The 27,863-nt window shown below is 35.5% G+C and overlaps 1 protein-coding gene across 3 annotated transcripts in view; it reads right to left on the bottom strand.

The window, feature by feature from the left end:
* Positions 1 to 9,176: 9,176 nt before the first annotated feature.
* The window catches only part of MTBP (MDM2 binding protein), a 71,557-nt gene continuing 52,870 nt past the window's right edge, over positions 9,177 to 27,863 (bottom strand). Inside the window, exons 16-22 of one of the 3 annotated variants that reach the window (XM_038555418.1) lie at positions 25,524 to 25,679; positions 22,615 to 22,710; positions 15,968 to 16,234; positions 15,202 to 15,451; positions 14,504 to 14,617; positions 10,780 to 10,845; positions 9,179 to 9,993 (exon numbers count right to left, since the gene is read on the bottom strand). In XM_038555418.1, coding sequence (XP_038411346.1) covers positions 9,955 to 9,993; positions 10,780 to 10,845; positions 14,504 to 14,617; positions 15,202 to 15,451; positions 15,968 to 16,234; positions 22,615 to 22,710; positions 25,524 to 25,679 — 988 coding nt within the window. In that variant the 3' untranslated portion in view covers positions 9,179 to 9,954. Of the gene's footprint in view, positions 9,994 to 10,779; positions 10,846 to 14,503; positions 14,618 to 15,201; positions 15,452 to 15,967; positions 16,235 to 22,614; positions 22,711 to 25,523; positions 25,680 to 27,863 lie in introns of all 3 variants that reach the window. The other 2 variants (XM_038555420.1, XM_038555419.1) reach the window with 2 other exon arrangements.

The raw sequence follows: 27,863 nt of genomic DNA, 5'->3' as shown, positions 1-27,863 counted from the left end.
AGACACAACCTGCTATTCTCTTCCTCTAAGACTGGTTCTGGAAGGTGCTAATGGGTAAAGGGAGATGCCACTATAAAATTTGCTGTGTGTGGGTGTTTGTGTATCATTTCAGGATGGGTCTTTATCTGGGGCTTAGGGATCTTTGCTCTCATTTTAACTAAATTTTTATGAGATTTTTCTTGTACACCAAGCACCATATACTCAAATCCTGTGTAGTACTACAACTTGGTTTGTGTCCAAATTGCTTAGAATTAATGTTCATCTATGGCTGAGAAATCTTTTTATATTTGAAAATTCAGTAGTATTGAGATTACATTTAGAACTGGAAAATCTCACTTTTAAGAGACTTCAGAGGTTATCAAGCACATTAGTGCCCGAAGTTTATTTATAATTTTGGCAATACTACCTTAGCACCTTAGGGTATATGATTTGCTAGTAATATAGCAACATGGTAGATACACAGAAAAGCGAATATACATTAATTAATTTTTTTAAAAAGTCTATAGCACCTAGAGTCATCCTATATACACTACTGGCCGAAGTACTACTTTTGGGGAAGCATTAACCTTGTATCTATTTCCACTACACTATTTCCACTATTTCCACTACACAGGCATTTCTTCCCAAACATCCCTGGCAGTTGTTCATTCTGCCTGAAATTGAAAGTTTTCATCTACGGGATGGGAGCTCCTTATCTCCCGAGGCAGGTCATTCCACTGCTGGATGGCAGGAGTCGTGGCAAGGATTGTATATTCTTAGAGCCAAAACTTAGGTCTGCCTTTCAATCATGGCCCTGTTCTACCCTAGAAAACACTGGAAGTCCGATCTCTTTTCCACATGAATGTCCTATATAATAAGACAAATCAAGGCTGAGGGCTACTAGGAAATATAAAATGATCTGAAAATGGCTTTAAATAGGACACTAAAAATTCCTTGTTTTTATCTTTAAAGAACAATTGGCTAGGATTAAAACTCTCCATAATACCTAGTGGTGGAGAGTGATGGGAAAACAGGCCATTGGTAGGTATGTATATATTTGGCAACAATTTGGAGAGTAACTGGTAATATTTATAAAAGTTTAAAAATATATGAACCTTTTCACTATCAGAATTTATTCTTGAGTTGTACGTGCACAAAGACTAACATATAAGGATTATCTTTACAGCAGTATTTATAACCAGAAGCCAAAAAGGTCAATAAGACCATCAATAACTAAATAAATCCCGGCACAATGATGCAGTAGAAAATTCTGCAATGTTACAATAATCCATCTCTAATTACTAATATGGACAAAGTTTCTAAATGCAACTTCTGCAAAACGCAGATAAAAACACAGATATATAAATATTTATTCCATTTGTTGTTTAAAAGGTGATTCTCAGGAAGAGTGGCACTGCCAGGACATTTTGGAAATCTGTGCTAGTGCTGTTTTGTTATCACTATGATGGGGGATGGGGACACTTAGTATTTCCTGAACAAGAGCCACAGCTAGTAGACTTCATGCAATGGGAGGACAGTCCCCACGTCCAATGGTACTGTTTCCTACACAGTTGTTTTGTCCTCTGAGTTGTTCATGCAGGTGAAACACAATTATGTGTACCTAGGCCCTGACTACATTTTACATATGAAAACATTTTTTGACTGATTCAATATATCCTGAGTTTTCTAGGTATGCAACTACCATGTATGTGGAAGGAAGACTGTGTTTTTGTTTTGTTCAGGGCATTTTATAAAACATTTTATCAAAACAAGTCAGCCATAGTAAGTGTGTACATGGTACAGGAGTCATGGATACAGAACACTGGACTACTTTTGTCTGTGCCTCATTCACACTGAATCTGAGTAAAAATATTCAACTACTTTATCTTTTATTGTGGTTGTACCCCGGCATCCCCATACTGAAATGCATATTATTTTATTTTCATTACTTTCCTTTTCTAAAACTTTTTTACCTTACAGTTAGGGAGTATCAATTTAAAAAAAAAAAATCCTGAATGTGCATAGGTTGTTACTACTGGGCATATCCTGTTCATCTCCTCAGATTCCCTCCATGCCATTGTCTGGTGTTCTAGATTCTCAGCTGCTTACCCAACCTTAGGCACCACCACAGCCGGCTCTGCTTGACCTGAGTGTTTCTGCCACTTAGAGCCAACGCACTGCTAGCTTAGAAATGCTGCCTCTCCAACTTCCTTGCCCACTGGCTGCTGCCAGGCAGCCAGGCTAAGGAGATGCATACTTGAATTTCTGGGTTTTGCCTTCAATTCCAGACTTGGATGAAAAGCCATGCACTGTAGGGCATAAGAACTGGTGTACTGAGCAGCCATTATGACCTGAGCAGACCAGAATTGGACAGGGTTTAATTGTGGTTTGAGCAGACCAGAATTGGACAGGGTTTAAATTGTGGGCCAAACAGGAGATAATAATAGGAAGGAGCCAAGAAGGAAAATAATCCTCTTCCTCCTTCTTCTTGTGAACTTCCCGGAGACATGGTTTCTCCATACACCATGTATCCTGAGACACTCCCTGTGACTGAGCACACCCGCCCTGGGGGCCTGGCTATGTTTCTTTGGGCCTCATGAAGCAGTGGCCAGTGAATATTGTTGCTTTCTTGCCTTCCCCACCTCTTTACCCCCTTTCTTCTTCACTCTCAGGGCCCTGGAATTGGACTTTTCCAAATACAGCATTGGCACCTAATCATACCATTCACAAAAATTAACTCAAAATAGATTACAGACCTAAACAGATAAAGCTATAAGGTGAAAAGAAAACTGACAGAATGGGAGAAAATATCTGTAAGCCATATATCTGATAAGGGACTGAATCCAGAATATATAAAGACCTTTTATAATTTAACAATAAAAAGACAACTAATTCAACTAAAATTAGATCAAAGGAATTGAGTGGACAGCTCTTCCAAGAAGATATGTAAATGGGCAATAGGCACATGGAAAGATGCTCAGCATCATCAGTTATCTGGAAAATGCAAATCAAAACCACAAAGAGATACTACCTCACACGCTTCATATCATTTGTCAAAAAGACAAATAATTACAAGTATTGGGAAGGATGTTGAGCATTTGGAACCCTAAATGTATTAATGACTGGTGGAAATGTCAGATGGTACAGCTGCTTTAAAAAAGGAGTGAAAACAAAAAGTTTAAATACAGAGTTACCATATAGTCAGCAATTCTACTCCTAGGCATATACCCAAGATAATGGGAAACATATGTCCATGCGAAACACTTGTACACAGATGTCCATATCAGCATTATTCACAATAGCCAAAAAAGTGCCATCATCCCAGATGTCCATTAGTTGATGATAAACAAGATGTAGCTGGTTCACGCAATGAAACATTCAGCTATCAAACAGGATGAAGCAATGCTACAACACAGATGGACCTTGAAAACCTCCTGCTAAGAAAAAGAAGCCAGACACAAAAGGCCATAAAGTATATGAGTCAACTTACATGAAATGTCCAGGAGAGGCAGATCTGTAGACATGTAAGGTAGATTAGATTAGTGTTTGCCAGGGGCTGGGAGGAGGGACACGAAATGACTCCTAGCAGATAGGGCATTTCTATTTGGGGTGAAGAAAATGTTCTGGAATTAGACAGTGGTGATGGTTGTACAACTCTATGAATGTACTCAACCCATTGAATTATCCACTTCACAGGGTGAGTTTTATGATGTGTGAATTACACCTCAAAAATACACGCTGTAGGCTTTTTATGTATCAAGCTCTAGCCTAGTCCCTTATATGAAAACCACACCCACAATTCTTTTTCAGGACAGGTCTCTTGCCACTTTGGTTGTCAGAGTGCCTATGGGACAACGCCCTTAAGATTCTTAAAAGCCCTTTTATCTAGTTGAGAGGGTCTACTTTTAAATCAGGAGACACTGAGGTCTTAATAAAGGACTGATATAACCATATCTTAAGTTTGACCTTTTTCCTTTGAGAAACTTTTGCCATTGGAGATGTTGGAAGTGGGAAACCATTATTTTTAGAATGTCCTAAGCCCTCAGTATCTCTTCTAAATGCTAGAAAACCACAGTTCCTTCTTTGGCTCATCTATCTTTTCCTGCATCTTACTGCATTCAGCTAGGTTAACAAATGGCCTGCTGACACTTTTTTTTTTTTAAAGTTCTGCCTAGAAACAACCTGACTAATCTATGAGTTCATTAGGAACAACTTGTTTTCCAGTTTCTGCAGGCAACGGTTTTGCCAAACATACCATCTCTGCATAACACAGCTGAGGGGGTTGGGCTCTGTGACTCCCTCTTTCCCTCCTACAAGGACCTCATTCTAAGCTTTTTTTTTTTTTTTTTTTTTTTTAAGTTTATTTATCTATTTGAGAGAGAGAGAATGAGAGAGTGGGGGGAGGATTATGGAGGGAGAAACGGACTCCCCACTGAGCAGGGAGCCCCATGTGGGCCTCAATCCTGGGAGTCCAGGGTCATGACCTGTGCAGAATGTAGGAGCTTAATCGACTGAGCCACCTAGGTGTCCCTGAAATTTGGAGTTTTGAAACTCGGTCAAGTGCCTGAGATAAAAACTCTCAGTTATTGGCTGGGTGAACAGAGTTCTGACAGAAACGGTGAGACAAGAGTGATTGACTGCTTTTCTGCGCGGGCTCACTGAAGAGTGGAGGGACATGCGCTTTTAGCTCTAGGGCTACGGAGCTGGACACCACCACATTCCTCCCGCCCATCAGTGCTGAAAGCCTCCATGGAGCAAAACAGCACCACCTAGTTGCCTTCCTGGGCCCTGCCTCCCTAGCACTGGAGGCACATTTGAACAAGGGCAAGTCCACTGAGAATCAGCGCAACAGCCCTTCCTCCAGAAGACCAGCATAAGCAATTAGCTCGCACCAAGTTTACTGATCATAGAGGGCTGCAAAGCTTCAGCTCTTGGGGAAAACAGATACTATTCTTTGTACTTTTATTCTTTCAGTATTATTTTTCTTTTTCCATTCTTTATTTTTTATTATTTTTTAAAAGATTCTATTTATTCATGAAAGACACAGAGAGAGCGGCAGAGACATAGGCAGAGGGAGAAGCAGGCTCTTGGTGGGGAGCCTGATGTGGGACTCGATCCCAGGACCCTGGGATCATGACCTGAGCCAAAGGCAGATGCTCAACCACTCAACCACCCAGGTGTTCCTTTTTTTCCTTTTTTAATTTTTATATGTTATATTTTTTATTGTTTTATTTTTATTTTCTTTTTGTAACCCTTTTCATTGTATTATATTTGTTTATATTTATGATTTTATTATATGGAAGTTTTTCTTTCTTTCTTACTGGGATTTAGTTTCTTCTAACAAGCAGACCAAAACACATCCAGGATGTAGTTTTTGTTTTGTTTTTGTTTTTAATGGTTTGTTTTGTACTTTTTTTTCTGTTATTGTTTTTATTTTTGTCTTTTCTCTCTCTTTCTTCTATTTTTTTCTGGACATAAAGAAATTCACCCCAAAAGAAAAAATAGGAAGTAGTACTCACTGCCAGGGATTTAATTAATAAGGATATAAATAAGATGTTGGAGCTAGAATTTAAAACAACGATGATAAAGATACTAGCTGGGCTTGCAAAAAAGCACAAAAGACACTAGACAACCCCTTACTATAGAAATAAAAGAACTAAAATCTAGTCAGGCTGAAATTAAAAATGCAATTACTGATATGCAGCCCCAAGTAGATGGCTATAATAAAATGAGGATGAATGAAACAGAAGAGTGAATCAGTGACATAGAAGATAAAATGATAGAAAATAAGGGAGCTGAAGACAGAAAGAAAACTATTAGATCACTAAAGGAGACTGAGAAAACACAGAAATTCCATAAAGTGAAATAATATCCATATAACAGGGGTCCCAGAAGATGAGGAGCAGGAGAAAGGGGTCGAAGGTTTATTTGAACAAATTATAGCTCAGAACTTCCTTAATTTGGGGAAGGAAACAGGCATTCAAGTCCAGGGGTCACAGAGAACCCCCTTCAAAATCAATAAATTCACAAATAGTGAAGCTTGCAAGTTTCAGAAACAAAGAGAAAATCCTGAAAGCAATCGGGACAAGAGGTCATTAACCTATAAGGGTTGACCCATAAGGTTGGTAGCAGACCTGTCCACAGAGACCTGGCAGGCTGGGAAAGACTGGTATCATATATTCAACATGCTAAATGAGAAAAACATGCAGCCAAGAATACTTTATCAAGCAAAGCTGTCATTCACAATCTAAAATGAGAGGTAAAAGTGTTTTAGGACAAAAAAAAAACTAAAGGAATTTGTGAACACCAACCAACCTGGAAGAAATATTAAAGGAGTTCCTGTGAGCGGAGAGAGAGCCCAAAAGTAACAAAGACCAGAAAGGAACAAAGACAATATACAGAAACAATGACTTTACAGGTAATACAATGGCACTAAATTCATATCTATCATAATTACTCTGAATGTAAATGGACTAAACGCTGCAATCAAAAGACACTGGGTCATTGTAATGGATAAAAAAAAATAAGACATATCGATATGATGCTTACAAGAGACTCGTTTTAGACTTAAAGACACAACCAGATTGAAAGTGAAGGGTGGAGAACCATTTATCATGCTAATGGACATCAAAAGAAAGCTGGAGTAGTCATCCTTATATCAGACAAACTAGATTTTAAACCAAAGACTTTAATAAGAGATAAAGAAGGGCACTATATCATAACAAAGCGGTCTATCCAACAAGAAGATCTAACGATTGCAAATATTTATGCCCCCAACTTGGGAGCAGCCAAATATATAAACCAATTAACAACAGAGAAATTCATTGATAATAATACAATAATAGTAGAGGACTTTAACACCACATTCACAGCAACGGAAAGATAACCTAAGCAGAAGATCAACAAGGAAACAATGGCTTTGAATGACACACTGGACCAGATGGACTTCACAGATATATTCATAACATTTCATCCTAAAGCAGCAGAATACACATTCTTTTCAAGTGAACATAGAACTTCATCAGGATAAAAAGCTTTTTGCACAGGAAAGGAAAGAGTCAACAAAACTAAAAGGCAGCATACAGAATAGGAGAAAATATTTGCAAATGACATATCAGATAAAGGGCTAGTGTCCAAAATCTATAAAGAATTTATCAAACTCAACACTCAAAAAAACAAAAAATCCAATCAACAAATGAGCAGAAAACATTAACAGACATTTCTCCAAAGAAGACATGTAAATGGTCAACAGACACATGAAAAAATGCTCAACATCACTTGGCATCAGGGAAATACAAATCAAAGCCACAGTGAGATACCACCTCACACTGGTCAAATGGCTAACATCAGCAAGTCAGGAAACAACATTTCTCCAACAATATGGAGAAAGGGGAACTCTTTTATACTGTTGGTGGGAATGCAAACGGGTGCAGCCACTCTGCACTCTTGAGGTTCCTCAAAAAGTTAAAAACTGAGCTACCCCATGACCCAGGAGTTACACTAGGTATTTGTCCAAAGAATATAGACATAGCGATTCAAAGGGGCACATGCACCTCCAATGTTTATAGCAGCAATGTCCACAAAAGCCAAAATATGGGAAGAGCCCAGATGTCCATCAACAAATGAATAGATAAAGAAGATGTGGCATATATATATAGTAGAATACTATTCAGCCATCAAAAAGAATGATATCTTGCCATTTGCAGTGATGTGGATGGAACTAGATAGAGGGTATTATGCTAAGTGAAATAAGTCAGTCGGAGAAAGATAAATACCATATGATTTCACTCATTTGTGGAATTTAAGAAACAAAAGATGAAAATAGGGGAAGGGAAGGAAAAATAAAATAAGATAGAGAGGGAGGAACTGTAGGAAACAAACTGAGGGTTGCTGGAGGGGAAGTGGCTGGGGGCATGGGGTAATTGGGTGATGGGCATTAAGGAGGGCATGTGATATAATGAGCAGTGGGTATTATATGCAACTGATGAATCACTAAATTCTACTCCTGAAACTAATAATACAGAGTATGTTAACTAAATTGAATTTAAATAACAAAAAAAATTAAGCTGGTATGAGTATTTAGGTTCAATTTTTTTGTATAACATAGGTTTTAATTTACCTTGAGTAAACAGGGTAATGGCTGAGCCATATGCTAAATGTAAGCTGAATTTTATAAGAAAGTCAAGTATTTTCCAACATGATTATAGTATTTTCAATCCCCACCAGCAATGCATGAGATTTCCAAATGCTCCACATAGTCACCAAGACATGGTATCATCAGTTTTAAAACTGTATCCATTCTAGTAGGTGTTTAGAGGCACCTCATCAGTTTAAATTTGCCTTCCCTTGAGGACTGATGATATTGAACATCTTTTTCATGTGTTTATTACCATTCATATATCCTCTTTTGTGAAATGTTTTTTCAAGTCCTTACCTATTTAAAAAAAAAACCTTAAGTAATGTCTTATTATTAAACTGAAAGGGTTATTATATTCTAAATAAAATGCTCATCTCACTATTTTTAGTCATCAAAAAAGGAAACAGGGACTCTGCTGGTTGGTGTACCAACTAATTCCTCAGCAAGGCAATTTGGAGATATTACCATTAATTTTAAAACCCACAAATTACACTCCTGAAAAGTTATGCTAAGGAAATGACCAGTGATGTATTTGGAAGATTCATTACAGTTTTATTTATAATAGAGAAAAATGGGGCCTATATATCCAACAATGGGGATTGGTTAAACAAATTGTGGTTCCTTGGTATTATGCAGTAATTAAAATGATACATGATATAAAATTCATGATACAATGTTAAGTGAAAAGTAGGCTATAAATACACATACCCAAATGAGTACACACATGTACACCCCTACTTCAAAAATATTTAAAAAAATAATTATATATACCTATATATATTTTTAAAGATTTTATTTATTTATTTGAGAGAGAGAGAGAAAGCACAAGCATGAACAGAAGGAGGCACAGAGGGAGACTCAGATTCCCTGCTGAGCAGGGAGCCCCATGTAGAGCTCAATCCTGTGTCTCCAGGATCATGACCTGAGCTGAAGGCAATGTTTAACTGACTGAGTCACCCAGGCATCCCACATATATATTTTAAAAATATTAATGTGGTGGAGTGCCTGGGTGGCTCAGTTGGTTAAGTGTCTGCCTTTGGCTCAGGTCATGACCAGGTCCTGGGATCAAGACCTACTTTGGGCTGCTTCTCCCTCTCTCTCTGCCTACCATTCCCCCTGCTTGTGTTCCCTCTCTGCCAATAAATAAATAAAATCTTTAAAAAATATATCAACTGTGGTTACATACATTGAGGCAATGTTGGAATTTGTTTATACTCTGTTTTTTATTTTCTGCATTTTCCATATTTTTCTGGCAGTCTCTACTTAGTAATTTTTACTATATCTTATTTTCACAATTTCTAACCTTTCTTCATTTTTAATCCCAAATAAACACTGATAGCTCCAACAGTACTGGCTCTGGGGCAGGGATGAGGGAAGAAGGCTACCTGTGTGAATTTTTTTACTAATATTTTTAAAACCAGGTACTGTCCAATTAAGTATGCTGAGAGGTCACATGAGAAAAGCCACTGGCAATCTTACCTGAGATTCAGTAATTTAAATAGGCCTAACAACAAAGACATTTACCAAGAAGAAAATAAATAATATTTTCCATTTATTGGAAATTTTTAAATAACCAAGAGTGAAAATTTAAAAACATATATAAAAATATTAACCTTAAAAATGAAAATATAGTGAAATTATAAAATAAGTATACAATTAAAAAACACATTAACTGAACACCCTCAAAACTACATAAACATTGGATATTTATGAAATTCTTTAGAAATATCTATTCTTTGAATAAAGTTTGAAATTTGCTTATAATTGTCAACCAAGGAAGGAGGTAGCAAATGATAGCTCTGGCCAATTTATAACTGTCCAAAGAGAAGGATTCTGTGTTATTTCTTGCTTGCCTTTTCTAATACCCATTCAATCACCTAGAAGGAAAAAAAAAATACGGTAATGGTTTATTTCTATTGAAAACAGAAGGGACAGAAAAAGATACAGTTAAAACTTTAAAAAGCATGGTAGAAAACTTAAAATATGAAGTAACAAGTCAAAATCTTAAATCACATTTTATCTTAAACACATTTTATTTTCTAACTGAAGAAAATAAAACTGAAGCTAGACTTCTGCTGCAGAGTACAACTGTCCTCACTGGATACAATAAAGATTCTGTTTTCTCACCTTAGTTTTTTTTAAAGATTTTTAAATTTATTCCTTTGAGAGAGAGACAGAGACAGAGACATAGAGAGCATAGGCAGGGGGAGAGGCAGAGGGAGAGGGAGAGGCAGACTCCCCCTTGAGCTGGGAGCCTGATGTGGGGCTAGATGCCAGGACCCTGAGATCATGACCTGAGCCACAGGCAGCTGCTTAACCATCTGAGCCACCCAGGTGCCCCATGTTGTCTCACTTTTTTTTTGCAATTGTTTTCAAAGGGTCACTAGAAAGAAATTAAACCAAACTTTGAGAACAACTAATCAAAATGGATTAATTTTTCCAGGTCATTGGTTTATTAAAAAAGTTTCTTCTTTCTTAACATAATCTTTAGAAACCCTTTTGTTAACAGAGCAGCCTATTATGTACTCCTAAACGCTCTGTTTGCATTAGTCTATTATTATTTTAAAGAGAGTTCTTACACAGCATACATAATGGCATCACAGCTACCCTAAAATAAAATAGCACTTTAATTCAATGTAGTTTCTTGGGAATAAGTTATTTACCTGTACAGCATTGTTGTTTGCTGCTTTCTTCATTTCTTCGAATAGACCCCTTGATGTTTTAAGATCCTAAAAATAACAACATAAAGCATTTCACGAGTTGTACATTAAATTACAGAGAGCAAGTCATCATTAAATAAACTTGATATTATCCTAAATCATTCTATAAATATCAATGTGACTCAGAAAACATTATAAAAAAAATCAAGTACAATTTAACTCTAACCCTAAATATCAAGATACTCTAACAACAATTATATATATATATGTATATACATATATACGTATATTTAAATGTTTAAAAATATATGTATATATAACATATAAATGTATGTATAATATATATGTATGTATATATATAATCTAATCTAATATATATATATATGTATATATAAATTTCTGTCACTCTTGCCTCATAATCTCAGCAGCACTGACCAAATCTAAGTCTCATCTTTGATTATATGAGTACCCACTAATGCTTTGGTACTCGGGAAATGAATATACTGCATTTGTATTTATTTTTCAGATAAAATATCTTTTTTTTCTCTCTCTCCTTTTGGGTTATTTTACTCCACAACCAAGACAAAAGAAACCGAAATCTCTAACTTTTAAAAAATATGATTATATCAAATTAGATTACAAGGTAAATTTAAAAAATCTAATTGTATTTTAAAAAGCAGTCCTCTGCTGTCCCTAGAAGTTATGCTTCCCACAGGACAGACTGCCACTTTTGGTTCTTTCAGCTGTTTCTCTTATTTATATCTTCATGTTTCTAAATATGCTTATGTTGCTACTTTTTGATTTAGCAATTTTAGACAATGATCATTGTTAACAGCTACATAGGTTGTGGATTCAGATCTCTGAACCAGGCCACCTCCTTCTTCCTCTTAGTAACTACTACACCAGTTTTGATTAGTAAATAGTTCATGTTTGCATTTTATACCTATGTAAATACAGTTCTGTCTTGAGTTAAGTAATGTTATTATAATTATCTTCTCATGTAACATTTTGTTTAACCTCTAGTTATATTTGCTTAGTTTGCCCTGTATGTAATTCTGGGTCTCCCCCACCAAATGTTACAATCAATTAAATGTACAAATAGCAAAGTTGTTTCAAATATACTGGATAACCTCTCAGTTCAATTTTTCAAGAAATCTGTTCATTATTATTCGTATTTTTTCACCTGGTGCTCTTTCTCCCACAACCTGCTCCAATTTGGTCTAACTGCTCCCTGGGTTAGTTCTTATTTCTTGACTCAGTTGCTATTCTGATGGACTTCATCCTCTTGCAGATGCTTTAAAAGGGTATATGAATGACAAACTTTTTTAGACTTTCTACATCTGAAGTATCTCTAATGGAATCCTCAGACTTGATTGAATTTGTGACTGGTTATAAAAAACTAGGTAAATCAGTTTCCCTCAGATTGGAAGATGCTTTTCTGGCTTCTGGCATACATTACTTACTATGGAGAAGTACAATGCCATTCTGATTCTCAGTTCTCTACATGTAAACTTTCTTTCCTGGGAAGATTTTAGGAGGCTATTTCAGGAAGTATGAAATTCCACAATAATGTAGCTTGCTGCAGAACTCTGTCATTCACTGGGATGGATAAGCTGTGTGCCTTTTCAATCATGGCACTTGAGTTCTTCAGTTCTGGGAAAAACTTTGTTGTATTTTTGATAGTTTGCTCTCCTTTATTCTCTATTTTTAAAACTTCTATTACCATATTACCATATTAGTCTAATTAGTCTATTAGTCTCTGGATTAGTCTTCCCCTCTTCTGATTCTTATATTTCACGTTTTTGTTATTGATTCTAATTTCTTTTTTTTTTTTAAGAGTTTATTTATTTATTTGAGAGAGAGAGAGAGAGAACACAAGCAGGGGACAGCAGAGGGAGAAGCAGGTTCCCTGCTGAGCTGGAAGCCCGCCACATAGCTTGATCCCAAGACCCTGGGGATCATGACCTGAGTCCAAAGACAGACACTTAACCAACTGAGCCATCCAGGCATGCCCTGATTTTAATACCTGGTAACTTTTTTTTTTTTTTTTTTTAAGATTTTATTTGTTTATTCAGGAGAGACACAGAGAGAGAGAGAGAGGCAGAGACACAAGCAGAGAGAGAAGCAGGCTCCATGCAGGGAGATCAATATGGGACTCAATCCCGGGATTCCAGAATCACGCCCTGAGCCAGGCGTCCCTACCTGGTAACTTTCTTAATCTCAACTGTTCAGTGTCACTATTGGATTGATTTTATCATATTTTTCATTTCAAGCTTTCATGTTCTATAGAGTTTCTGGAAATAGCATCCTGTTCCAGCTTTATGGATGCAAGTATCTTCTTTCTGAGAGAATTATAGTTTTTATGAAGTTTTCTATAGCTTTCTGCCCGTTAAGAGTTCCCTTCATTCCTTTGTTTTGGCATCTTTTTTTTTGGGAAAAGTCTCAAAAGTCTGCTAATTCTGCTAATTCTCAAAAGTCCAATCATATTTAAAACTGAGATGTAAAAATCTTATTGAAAGCTCTGTCTAGTGGCTTTATATGGTCAGGTTATTAGGAGGCCAGTTGGTTTTTCCCTTGTGCCCCTCTTTTTGCTTCAGAGACTATTTCCTGCACTGTCACAGAGATGAGGGCAAGAAGTAGTAGCAGCATACTTCGTAGTTACCCCTGTGGGAGAAAGACTTGGAGAGGAAGTTGGGGGTTCCTCAGTTCACTGTAGATTTTTATACAACTCTCCTATGTTCCACCTGACACCACACCCCCGCTTTCCATGATACCCAATGTCTTCAAATCCTAAGAACCTCAGAGACTGTGTCATTGGACATGGTTTGATTCTCACTAGCATTCCACTGGTCAGGCATTTAGGTTCCAACTTTTTAAACTCTGTGATACCAAACTTCTATGGGCTGTCTTGTTCAACAATGTACCAAATATACCTCTCCATTTTTTTCCCCCTCTTCTTTATTTTTGTATTTTAATACCATTTTTCTTGAGATTTTAGAAAGAAGGCGAATTGGATGCATGTGGTCATCTGTAGTTTTAACCAGGAACCCACACAAAACTCTGACTTGAGTCAAAAACTCTTAAAGCTGGAGACAATCTAACACCATTTAAGTTTTTTTTTTTTTTTAAGATTTTATTATTTATTCATAGACACAGAGAGAGAGAGGCAGAGACAAAGGCAGAGGGAGAAGCAGGCTCCATGCAGGGAGCCCGATGTGGGACTCGATCCCGGGTCCCCAGGATCACATCCCAGGCTGCAGGCGGTGTCAAACCGCTGTGCCACTGTGGCTGCCCACACCATTTAAGTTTTACAGAACCATCATCTAAGTGGCTAATCTGTCTAATGTCTCACAATTAGCTGATAATGGATCCAAAATTAGAAACGGGGTATTCTGATACCCATTCCAGTTGCCTTTTTACGATATACTAAAATTCTAATTAAACATGTTTTGAAGTTTATTATCAACTTAAGTCAAAGACTTGTTAGGGAAGATACCAGTTAAAATGTAGTTTTCTAAACATGAGGACAAAAATCAAACAAGTCAGATATAAAATATTTTGGCTCCAATTTTTCTATTGCCACTTAAAAAAATATCTGGCAACAAGTTATAAGCTATCATTATAAAATGAATATAAACTAAATATTACTCACTAAATATTACTTTATGTCAGATAAGAATATCAAAATATGACCTCAATTTTGCTCTTAATAGAGAAGACACAGTACCTTCAGATAGAACTTGGAGATCTCAAAGAGACGTTGGCTGCAGGCAGTGAAACATCCATGAGCCTCAGTAATGCTGTGTTTCTTCAGTGTTTCTGTAACTACTTCTTTCAGTATCTTGAATAGAACATAACATATGATAATATTTCTTGGAAAAGGTACAAACATATTATTTCATCATTAGAGTTCAGTTGTGTGAATTATATAATCATGTAACTAAGTGAAAGCTAAGTTCATTAAGACAAAATAACTGAGAAAAAAAAGAGACCTGGAACATTTACATGGTCATACATGTCACCAGGTATCTATTAGGAAGAAATAACTAGAGTATCTTAGGAATTCAAATCATAAGTTCTGAATCAAAATCTGATTGTAAAAACTACACACATTAAGGATATACACAGGGATGCATTTATTCTTTATTATGGAAACTTTCAAACACTGAGAAGTAGAGAGAACATTTAATGACAAATCCCTATCTTGATATCAAACCAGTTTCAGTGAGGATCAATTTGTGGCTAATTTTGTTTCATTTATCCCTCTGCCTACTTACCCACTGTCCTTCTTATGTTGAATTATCTTAAAGTACATTATACATACCATTTCATTTCACTCATAAAATTTTCGACATACATTTTAAATGAACCAAATAAAGGAGTTTCTTCCCATGTAGAACTAAGAGACAGGAAATAAATCTTTACCCGTGTGTGTTTCTGTGATCTTGATTCCTTAATTTGCCTTGATGTTTTTGATCCATGAACACTTTTTTGACCTGAACTGGCCTTTGTAGTGACTTTTGAAGTTTCACAGCTAAGAACTGGAACTGATGGACAAGTCACAGATAATGATCGCTCTGCTCGGGGTTTTCTGGATGTCACTGCATGATGACGACGATTAGTATTGCCACTTGTTTGAGAAAGAAGAGAATCCGAACTTTCAGACTTCACAAGTCTATTGTGGAGAAATAAATCCAAAACCAGACTAAGTGACTCAATAATGAGGTCCATTTTTCTGCCCTAAATGTGACAACTATATCCACTAAAACATAAACCCAACAAAATCAAACAGGCAGAAAGCAGTGCAAGAAGGTGGGAAGACCTAGCAGGAAAGCTGCCATCCCCAGACATCCTTTTCAACAAAGCAGCTCTGCTACTTAATTTATGGGACAAGATCTCTAGTGTTCCATGGCTTAACAATTTTATAATCCATCATGCTAATGTTCTGTATATTAGCACAGAAAGCAAGAAATTGTGTTTTTTTTTCCAAGTCATTTCTTTTTATAATTTATAAGCATAATCATAACTGCTCACAGTAAAAACAAAATTCCTGATGGGAAAGAATTCATCTAAGATCTCTACAGAATGCTACTTAAAAATAAGAAAGACTAATTTGCAAAAAAATTTAAAAAAAATTAGGGACTAACACACTTTCTGTCAAGGGACTATTTTTATGCACTTAATATAGCACCTTTTTGGGGGATAAAGGCAATTCACATCTTTTGATCCCCTTTTCAATCGAGATACTTCAGTGCGGAGCTCGCTTTGTAAAGCTTCTCCATCAGGGACACTGCCAGGCTCTGACAAGACGGCAGGTGATGGAAGAGGGCTCAACACAGTGGGTACCGGAAAACTTTCTCTAGTGCAGGTGGTTTGGGTTTCATAACGGATGAGACGAGACTGAAGTTCAGAGAATCCCCCATCTCTTTCTAATGCTTTTTGGTCATCCAAACAGTATCTAAAGAAAAGAAAGACCATTAAAATCACAGGCTTCACAACAGCAACAAGTTTTTCCCTGCCAGTGAGGAAACAGCGGAACATTTCCTTGAAAACTTTTTACTGAACTTCCTAATAACTGTTGGAAGGGCGGAGGGAACGGCCGGCTTCCTTCACAAGTTCGTTTTTTTCTAGCCTGCTGGATGACAGGGCAAAAGATTAAAATATTTAAAGTATGATCTGATTCCTCTTTGACTCTTTCTGGGCAACAGATTAAGTTAATCCTGGCTTATTTTCAAAATAATAGAGCTGCTGCTTTAATACTCTTTAAGTCTCTACCGACATCTGATTCCTCAGCATGGCTGGTATGTAACAAGTTGAAATGCTGACTTCGGTTAGAAAGGGCAAGTTTATGTTCAACACAAAGATGAAAAGGGTATAAAGGTATTCGAACTGGCTCACCATACACAGCTCAGAACATTCTGAATTTCTCTTTGAAACTCACTCCCCACCCTTACTTCTGATTGACAGATTTTTCTTCAAACGCTTTGGCTGTCCCTGTGCATCTGCTTTCTAGCTAGATCTGATTCAAGGAATCAATGAGATGTTGGCTCAGTGAATGCCTCTGGTCTTAAAGAAATCCCATGTTGTTAAGGACAACAAATAAGCATATCAGGAAAATCACCCATGAGATATGTGACCCTGGACAACTCCTCATTGTCTCCTCTGCTACAGCTGCATCAGGCAAACACAACAGCTTCAGAGAAGTGCTAGGAGGACTGTCAAAATTAAAACCTTTCTCTGTTATCTGTCCTCTTGATTTGTAAAATTCTAAGGTGCTCCCTAAAACTAGAACTTTACGTCCATAAGCTTTTAGCTCAACTCCCAAAGAGTGTTATCATTACCCTAACTTCTGACTGCCTCATGGAAGTTTTAAGGACTCTTTCTTTCCCTTTGGGACACTTTCATATTTGATTTCTAAGAGCTGAATCCCAGGATTTAAATCTGGCTCTGTCACCGATTAGGTGGTTTGAACTTGGCCCAATCACTTCAGTTGATCTATGCTTCTGTTGGCCTCCTCTGCAAAATGAGCTTTATTTATAGAGTCATCTCCAAGAGCTAGTATAAGGATACCTTACATATTCCTTGGGTAAAGTAAGGCACTCAGAATCAGTGCCTAGACCATGCAAGCAAAGCTCAACAAATGTATGCTGCTACTGCTGTCGTGGCTATTATTATTATTATTATTATTATTATTATTATTATTAGGTTTAATTTCTACCACAGCAAATCTTCTAGTATGCACATTTTTTAAAAAGCTGTCCAGGTGATTGGGACTGATAAATCTCTAATTTAACCCAGGGGTTATATTAATTTAACAGAGGAGAAAGTGGTGGCAGAATGGTAACTAGAACCCAGGCTTCTCAGTTCTGTAACATTCTTTCTCTAGCGTTATTTAATAAAACACATTTCATTAAAAAGGAGCAGTAACCCTAAGGATTACTGATGAGTCCTATTTCTCTCCTGGGCAACTGAGAGAATTGAAAATGAAATCAAGAACCATGAATGTTAAGAAAGGTTCTAAGCAAGAGGCAATGTTTATTGCCTTAATGAGCTTATAGGAAATTTTTGAGAAAAAAGATACAGTTTCACTCTAAATGAGTATTTTTTTCTACTCTGAGATTTTGATTTTAACATGCAGATATTTTCCTTCCAGTTCTAACCTTTCTTCATCACAGCTGTTCATAATGTCATTCCTTCAACTGAACTGCGTGTACTATGCTTGTTGACTTTGCCATTTTAAATGTCCTCAAATGATTATACTATGATCTGGCACTGAAACAAAAAGTACTTTGCAAATAAGAAAGGAACAGAAACAGAATGGCAGGGTGCATATCTGGTATTAGTGGAGCAAACATTCATGGTTGGATGAATGACTACACTTCTCTATTTTCTTACAAAACAATAACCAAATGCTTTATGCAACCAAAGGAAGAAAAGTATCTTCAAGATGAAGCTATCTTTGTTTGGTAACTACATAATAGGCAAGATACTGCCTAGCATGCATCAATGTCTGTGAAGGCAGGGGAAACTGCCAAATCTCTTGGAGCAGATGAAAGAAATCTGAAAGCAACAGGAGGCTGGCATGGCAAAATATCACAGTTTGATAGTAGAGTTTAATTTGTTGTTAAAGAAAACAGTGCACCATACAATCAATGGTATCTAACACTCCAGGATAAAATAGGTGAAAAATCAAGCAAGCCAACAGTGGAGATATTTCATTTTGCCTTAAGAAAACACTGATTTGCACTTGGGCAGTTTATGTATATATATATTTTTTCCCAAATATTCTTTATGTCTGGGTACAGGAAGAGTTCAGGGATTACAAAGGCTTATAGCAACATGAGGAAGAGAGAAAAATCTCCCTTTAGCTTCATAATTATTTTAACATTCTACTAGAATTTTGTTTCAAGTAGGTTCATTATCTATGTTGAACCAAATAGTCCCTCTGCCCTCTACATGCTCAAATCTTCTTGAAGAAAAAGCATGTTCCTGGATTCACTGTGCTCACCCCTCTACCACATCCTTGGTTTGATCTGTGCCTTCAGGTTAAGGAGCACAAATTTAGAATAAAGAAAACTGAGTCACAGAGAGATTTGTTTGTTTATAGGGGTAGGTAGTTCTTATTGCTCATTTTAAAGTCCTCAAATTCTTACTTCAACTGTTGTTCCACATGCAGACAGAAATGTAATGTTACCACATGTATTGACGTGTTGTTTCTTGTTACTGCTGAGGAGTACTGCTTTGTATACACACACCAGTTTATTTATCTATTCTGCTGAGGTACACCTAGGCTGTTACCAGTTTGGGGCTATTATGGATAAAACTGCTCCATATGATCTTGTTCAACTCTTCCTGCGGAGTTGTGTTTTTTTTTCTTCTTCTTCTTCTTTTTTTTTTAAGATTTATTTTATTTATTTGCAAGACAGAGTGGAAGACAGAGAGCACAAGCCTGGGGGAGAGGCAGAAAGAGAGGGAGAAGTGATTCCTCACTGAGTAGGGCGCCTGAATGGGGGGCTGGGGACTTCATCCCAGGACCTGGGATCATGACCCGGAGTTGAAGGCAGATGGCTCAACTGACTGAGCCACTCAGGTGACCCTGGAGTTGTGTTTTCATTTCTCTTAGGAAAATGTCTAGTATTGGAACTGATGTACCAAAGGATCTGAGTATGTTTAATTTTATAAGAACCTCCCAGATCCTTTTCTGGAGTAGAGATACCATTTTATACTCCCACAAGCAATGTATGACAGTTCTGACTGTTCCATATACTTGTCACTATTTATCAGTCTTGTCATGTGAATCAGTCATTTGTATTTCCTCTTTGGTAAACAAATGGTTCAAGATTTTGCCAGCTTTTCCATAGGGGCATTTATTTTATTTTCTTACTGATTTGTAAGTTTTTTTTTTTTTTTTAAAGATGTATTTTTGAGAGACAGAAACAGAGTGAACAAGTATGCATGAGCAGGGGGAGGAGCTGAGGGAGATCGCAAGCAGACTCTGCACCTGTTGACTGCAGAGCCTGACACTGAGCTGGATCCCATGACCCTGAGATCACAATGAGCCAAAATCAAAAGTCAGATGTTTACCCAACTGAGCCACCCAGGAGCCCAAGTATTTTTTAATTATAAAATACCTTCTCATTTATGTTAAAAAATATTTTCCTCAGCTTAATCCTTACTTTAAAGCTTTCTTTGTTTCTGTTGATTACTGACATTGCTGTTTTAAGATTAGGAAAAATCTATCATTCCTTTTTTTTGTTTGTTTCTTCCTCTGTCAGAATGAATAAAAAATCTTCCCTACACTTAAAACAGATTTTTCCTTACATTTTATACTTAAACATTTCACAGTTTTTCACTTTAAATTCTGAATACATCTGCGATTTATTTTGGTATTTAGTGTGAACTAAGAATCACTTAAAATTATTTTTATTTGCATATTTAATCATATTCTCACTACTACCTACTGAATATTTTATCTTTTGCTCTCTAATTTGAAAATTTTCCCCTATTAGACTGAATTCCTAGTATATTTGGTTTTTCCTTGCATTTCCTACTTAGTTTCACTCTTATACTATTATTATAATACCTTTATAATAAAACTTTCTGGTTATATGATAAAATTCATCTCATTCTTTAAGTAAAAGGAAAGAGGCTTCTTACCAGATAAATTATAGAACTATTTCAACTGAAGGTTCAAAGTTGTTAAGAATTATATTAAATATTTATATTTATTCCAAAAGAACTAATGCCTTCAGAATATGGAATCTGTGCACAGGGAAATAAGGCATGTTTCCCTTAAGTAATCAATGTTGCTTTTATGTCCCCTAATATAGATTATTTGCAATTTTTTCCATTCTACATTTCTTATAAAAATAGTTCTAATATTTATGGTTTCATTGCTATTTTCAATAAGATCTCTTCTCAGGGTGTTTAAAATTGGAAATGGCCGGTTTAGAGGTAAACTAGGCTTTTTATATATATTTTATCACTGGTCACTTTTCAAATTTACCACTTCTAATAATCTTTCAGTTCTCTTCTCTATGAAACAAACAAACAAAAAAACAGCAAAAAAATTTCTTATGGTCTCTTTTTCAATATGTATAACTCTTTTGAACTCTCTAGTTTTCTTTATTTTAACTGATTAGCCAAAGCAATGATTAAAACAGAAATATTCAGCACAATGGGTGAAAAAGAAAAGAAGTACTGATAGCAGGTTATCTTTTTTTTTTTTTTTTTTTTTTTTTTTATAGCAGTTATCTTTTTCTTGCACCGGACTTTAATGGGAATTTAATTTCGATGCTTGAAAAAAAAAACAGCTGAATATTTTGCCTCTAGTGTCAAACTTACATACTCTTTCAATGAAATAAATCTTATTTAAACATAGCAAGGAAACTAAACATTCCTAGAATGATTGTTGAGTGACCTTCCATATTTTCTCAACTGTACCATCATCTTTCCAATGTGCCTAAGCTAGAAACCCTAAAGAAATTCTTGTTGTATCCTCCCTTCTCATCCCCAACATCTAACTAATCTAAAGTTCTTTAGTTAACTTTAAGTTTATATTCTCTTTCCTATTTTCACTGCCTTGATAGCATTTTAGTCCTTCAACATCTGCTTGAAATACTTCAACTCAATTTATTAAAAGCCAATGAGATTTCTTCAATGGTACAAACCCAAGCATTTAATCTCATGCTTTAAAAATAAAGGTCTTTTACTTCTCAAAAATAAATATCAATCTCCCTCCCATGTCACCGGTGACCTTCATGACTTCATGATTTGGTCTCATTATAGTATAATATGTTTGTCACTCTTATTCAAAAATAAAAATGTACTTTATCTTCCAAGAATCTGTAACTCTGTACTTTGTTCCTCCTGCAAACATTGCCTTTTCTGCCAGGTGCACTCCTATTCATTCTTTCAAACTTAGTTCAGATTTCTTCTTCGAAACACTCAAATAGTTCCTGGCATTTATTTCTTCTATCTACTGGGCAGACATCTGTATTTTAACATTATTTATAATCTGCTAAAATTATGTGTTTTTTCTTTTTCCCCTAGAGAGTATATGCTGCTTAAGGGCAGAAATAATCATCTTTTGTACCTTTAGCTTCTGAGTGAACAATTTTCAGTATTTTTGAAGTTTATTTGAAATAAAGATTAAGTTTACAAGCCAATCAAATAGTAGGTTTCAGTTGATAAGGTGCTTCCTAAACATTAAAGTAAAATCAAGTCCTTTTCTATTCATTTATGGAAAATCAATATGAAATAAGGTTTTGCTTTAAGCATGCATAATTTTTTACATTGGTCTTAAAATGGTCTTAAAAATTTATCACCGTCATTACATTTCTTGTTCTTGTGAAAATGGTAGATGTGCCCATAACCTCAGAAACTGCTAATAACTTTATGCAGGAGAATTCTTTGAAATTTTATTCAAACTGGTTAATTAGAAATCTAGAAAAATTTACACATAATTATATATTACAAATGGGAATACATTTCATCTAATAGTTTCTGAGTAATTACAATGTAATTAGTGACCAGGGAATATTAATGTGACCAGTAGTATAAATACAAATCCATAGGGGCAAAATAATTTTGATTAAAATATCTGGTAATTGAATGTTTAAATGCTGTAAAACTGATTAATCATCAAATAACTTTTTATTTTTTTAACAATAGAAGACAAATTCCTATTTGTGTACACACTGCTTTGTTTTCTGAGACTTTTTGAGATACTTTCTCTTTGGCTTTATATCTTCATTTTATTACAGATACTCTTCACACTCACATTAGAAAAGCTTCACCAGCAACACGCAGAAGAGTAAAGTGTAAATAAAGACTTACTCAATCCCATGATAATGACACACTGAGGCTTTTTCAAAAGGTAAACCCTGAAGTTTCCGAGGACTAAGTTCCGGTGTCAGAACAAAAGTCTTTTCCCTAAAACAAAAAGTTTTTCATTTGTATTTAAAGTTTATTTAGTGACAAAGAGAAAGTCCAAGAAAGTATCTAAAAAACAAAATCTGGCTTCCTTCTTTTTAAGTGAATCTTACATGGGAAAGAAATGATGTAACATTAGAAAGTAGAAGAAGGAAATCAAACAAGGTTAAGCATAAGTGGGTTTTGTCACATATTTGCTGTGCCTCAAGTTTCTGAAGTTACAATGTTATTTATTTCACAAAACTATTCTGAGAAATGGATAATGAGTGAAAAATGATTTGTAGTGGAAATTCAAGAAGCATTATTCCTGAAGGATTTTTCTTTTTTCTTGGTGTAATGAACTAATGTTTATACATTTAGTTCTTTTTTTTGCAGGGGAATAAATTAAAGTCAATTCAAATCTTTTAGTACCAAAGGTATTTACTTCCTACTAGAACACATGAGAGATCCAGATTTTTCTTTGCCTAGGAATGTAGTCATCTTGACACCTACTTTGAGAGTTAGCAACCTGTTAAATATCAAAGGATATAGAGACTGCTGACTTCAGTGTTCTGCTTTTGAAGTAGGTTTCCAATCAGCAGGTATGATAACTAATCATATAGTGGTGAGCTTACATAAAATATTCATGCTCAATCTCTTTTACACCCAGATCCACAGGGGTATATCAAAATCTCAGGAAGAAAAAGTTCACTGCAATTAGGTTAGGCTCTCCTGGTTATTCTAAGAGATGCCCACTCCCCACAACCCCTAGTTTTCTCTCCCTGAGTTGAAAGTCACTGTTCCAATGCACTGGATCATGTTCCTGAAACTCAGGACAGGGGAGATGGGAATGGAAGAATAATGTAACAGCGGCCTTTACATAGTTAATAGAATGAAATACCAGGGGTCTGAATTCAGAAGACTTGGAAATGGTATATAGAAAGGCAACAGATAGTATAGTTCCATGAATAAATGTGCTTTCACAATTTTTCCCCTATGGCTTTAATAATGAAAACTGCCCACTTGCCACTGAAAATTATCAAGGGTACTATAATAAGCATTTGAAATTATTACATTTTAATATAAGGCATGTGCTAAGTATGAATCCTAAAAATATATATATATTCTAATTCATCCATTTAAGGTGTTCCACAAAAAATAATAGTAATTAACTGCAATGACTCCAGTATTTTGATGACTCACTATTAAAGTGAATAATTTCCTAATATAAAATGATTTAGGCACCTAGCATTTCACTTCTTTCTTTTAGCATACTGCATCCATTTCTAATTTCAACCCTCTCTGCAACTTTATGTATTTTTCTTTAATTTTACTCACACCTGTTCTTTCTAAAATGTTTTAATAAATATGTCTTTTGTCACTGCTTAATATTTCTTTGATATACACATAGGAGTCATGTCTGCATTCTTTTTAATATTCCAATAGCTACTTGTATAGGTAGACATTGTAATAAGAGTCCATAGGTTCTTGATTTATTGTTAGGAAAGCTCATTCTTCAACTTCAATGCTAATAGAAGATTATTAGATAATGATGTCATTCTTTACTAAGGAACTATATCAAATTTTCCTAAATAAATTACCTGTAAATTACAGAAAAAATCGTATCTCCCCTACAGATATCTTCCCTAACATTGCACCTAGAAAGACATTCTGTTCAAAATGTCTATATAATTCAGTTTTGGCAAATCTACTCAACTTTGTCACTTCACACTTAATGATCTGGGAGGACAATAATCCAATAGCTAAATAGGTGAAAAATGTTTATATACTTCTTCATGCTCCAGATTACCATAAAAAAATATTACAGATCTCTCAAAGCTATCAGGAAAGAAAAATTACACAACTTGTATGTCATTAAGATTATTAAGTCATTAAAATCCAGAAATCCAGAATTATGAAGAGCCTCAAATTTTCAAAGGTGTTCCTTCTCTCTCTCTTTAGTGAACAGCACATGAAGGCAATATGCTTGCTCCAGGATTATCTTTGAGATACAACTGCCTTTAAATAAATCCCTTCCAAAGTTTACCCTTAAAATCAGTATTTTCCAAAACAAGTTTTGTAGAAGAGATTAAAATGAATTATAATTTTTAAGGTCCTCTGGGAGGTCTTCAAAATGATGGATTAACAATTAAGATATAGATTAACAAAATAATAGATTAACAATTACGATGATATATATAGTGAACAAATGATTCAATCTCACAAGTAACTGACATCACAAATTTTACCTGTAATTAAAGCAACTTTAGCAATATCTCATATTTATTAACTAGTAACTTAGTGAAAGTTGTCTTGGAAGTCAAATTAGTAGTAAACTATTCATATTCATACCGAGTTCTTACTCGGTAATATTATAGTTTCAAAAACATTTCTATACTTTAATGTTCTCTTCAGTTGAAAGGCTGTGCTTTTTGCTAATATTAGGCATGACTGACAATGTCATGACAGGTAAAGGCAAAATCAAAACTAGAGAATAACACAGAAAAAAGAATTAAAAATATTTTGCAAGTCAAATTATATATATTTTTTTAAACAACACTGTCCTTTGTATACAAAGTAGAAGCTACTGACTTCTATAGGGAATAAACTGAGGTTGCTCTTATTGCCTTTGTTTTCTTTATATTCAATACCACAAAAAAATAGGACATTGGGTAAGGTAAAATGTGAGTAAAATTAAGTCAAATGATAAGCATTGGGATCAAACTTGTGAATTTTGCCCAAGTAGCATAGGGCATCAATTAACTAAAGAAATGAAATGCAATGTGTTTTAAAATTATTTTTAAAAAATTGGCAACTAAAAGTTTATAACTTACCCCTTTTGAATCTGTAAAGGCTGAAGATCTCCAATTGGTAATCCATCTGAAGTAAAGAATTTCAGTAATTCTTTAGCATCCAATAATGTGATCGAGTCCCGTGGCCCTTCTTTGTGGCCCAGCAACTGCTCAGATGAACGAGGTAATGAACCAGTTCTGAGAAAATAATGTTATCTAGATTATTAAAAGTGGATTAGAATTCATCATAGTCAGGAAAAGGTGATATGAGCAGAAACCAAAACAAAGAAAACTACAGAACTATATATTTAGGAAAGAAAATAAAGTAAAATCTTTGTGAACCATTTAGTGTAAAAGTATATTTTTAAAAATGTAGGTCACAATGAAACTTATAGTTAACCATGTCAATAATGCTACTACTTAACTAAAATAAACATAATTATATTCTTTATAAAAGATGGCATGAGAAATGAGGAGCACCTGGGTGGCTCAGTCCATTGAACATCCAACTCTTGATTTCGGCTCAGGTCATGATCTCAGGGTCATGGGATCAAAACTCCTAGTTGGGTTCTGCACTGAGTGGGGAGTCTGCTTGAGATTCTCTCTCTCTCTCTCTCTCTCTCAACTCCTCCTCTTCCTCCTCTGCCTCTCCCCCTGCTCTCTTTCTAAAATAAGCAAATCTTCAAGAAAAGATAAATGATGGCATGATTATTTAGTAGTGTGAAGTTATCAATTCTATAAAGTTTAAATCTAGAGGGTGCCTAGGTGGCCCAGTTGGTTAAGTGTTTGCCTTCAGCTCAGGTCATCATCTCAGGGTCCTGGGATCAAGCGCCACTTCAGGTTCCTGGCTCAGCGGGGAATCTGCTTCTCCCTTTCCCTCTGCACCTCCCCCTCAACTCCTGCTCTCTTTTTCAAATAAATAAATAAAATCTTAAAAAATATTTTAAATCTAAATGTTTTTCTATGTTCTGAAACCCCATAATCTCAAATTTTGATGGTAGAGACTGAATGTTCCAATTTTCTATGGGCTTGAGAGATTACTTGAAGCACAACCATGAAATGAGACAGTAATCAGAAATCTGTTCAAGGTGTCTCCTAGCCATTATTATAACATTATGAATAAGTACTGAATCATTATTATACCTGAAATAGATACAGGAGTTTATACTTCTCAAACTACTTTACATAAAATATGTTCTTAATTCTCACAAATTTCCCTGACAGACAGAACACATCTTATCTCAAAATGAACACCTGAAAATAAGTACTTTCTTTTGCCTTCGTGGATGTATCTTGCAAGAAGTTACTATGGCCGAGTTCAAAGAGGGTGTTGCCTGTGTTCTTCTCTAGGATTTTGATGGAATCTTGTCTCACATTTAGATCTTTCATCCATTTTGAGTTTATCTTTGTGTATGGTGAAAGAGAGTGGTCGCCCCGATGTTTATAGCAGCAATGGCCACGATAGCCAAACTGTGGAAGGAGCCTCGGTGTCCAACAAAAGATGAATGGATAAAGAAGATGTGGTTTATGTATACAATGGAATATTCCTCAGCTATTAGAAATGACAAATACCCACCATTTGCTTCAACGTGGATGGAACTGGAGGGTATTATGCTGAGTGAAGTAAGTCAGTCGGAGAAGGACAAACATTTATATGTTCTCATTCATTTGGGGAATATAAATAATAGTGAAAGGGAATATAAGGGAAGGGAGAAGAAATGTGTGGGAAATATCAGAAAGGGAGACAGAACGTAAAGACTGCTGACTCTGGGAAGCGAACTGGGGGTGGTGGAGGGGGAGGAGGGCGGGGGGTGGGAGTGAATGGGTGACGGGCACTGGGGGTTATTCTGTATGTTAGTAAATTGAACACCAATAAAAATAAATTTAAAAAAAAAGGAATAAAAAGGATAGCATAGGGAATATAAAAAAAAAAAAAAAGATAAGTACTTTCTAAAGTGAAAGTTAGCATACCAAACCTAGAAAAGAATCCTTATTACTAATTTTCAGATAAAGATACTAACACACATTAGTTTGCATTACAAGCCCAGGGTGACACAGTCATTTAAAATGATAGTCAGAACTAGACTGACTCTGAATTAAGTACTATTCCTACACTCTCACTCTATAAACCTAAAAAGCTCACAGGAAGTTTAAAAACCAGAAAAAGGAAAAAAACTTAGTTTCAGAGAATGGTAGCAGTTTTATCAAGCACTGAGTCACAGACCATGCTATTGCTCTATCATCAAAGCATAAATAAAATCTTCTGAAACCTCCACAGGAAATTAACTTCATGACTTTATATTAATTCAGCTATCTCCCAATTATCACTCCAATCAAGAATATTTAATTACCAATATATTGGTGATTGTATGATTAAAGTGT

Source organism: Canis lupus, chromosome 13, assembly GCF_011100685.1.
Source record: "Canis lupus familiaris isolate Mischka breed German Shepherd chromosome 13, alternate assembly UU_Cfam_GSD_1.0, whole genome shotgun sequence".
Lineage (NCBI taxonomy): Eukaryota > Metazoa > Chordata > Mammalia > Carnivora > Canidae > Canis > Canis lupus.
The sequence above is the reverse complement of the archived record's forward strand: the minus strand, read 5'-3'. Positions and strand labels throughout refer to the sequence as shown.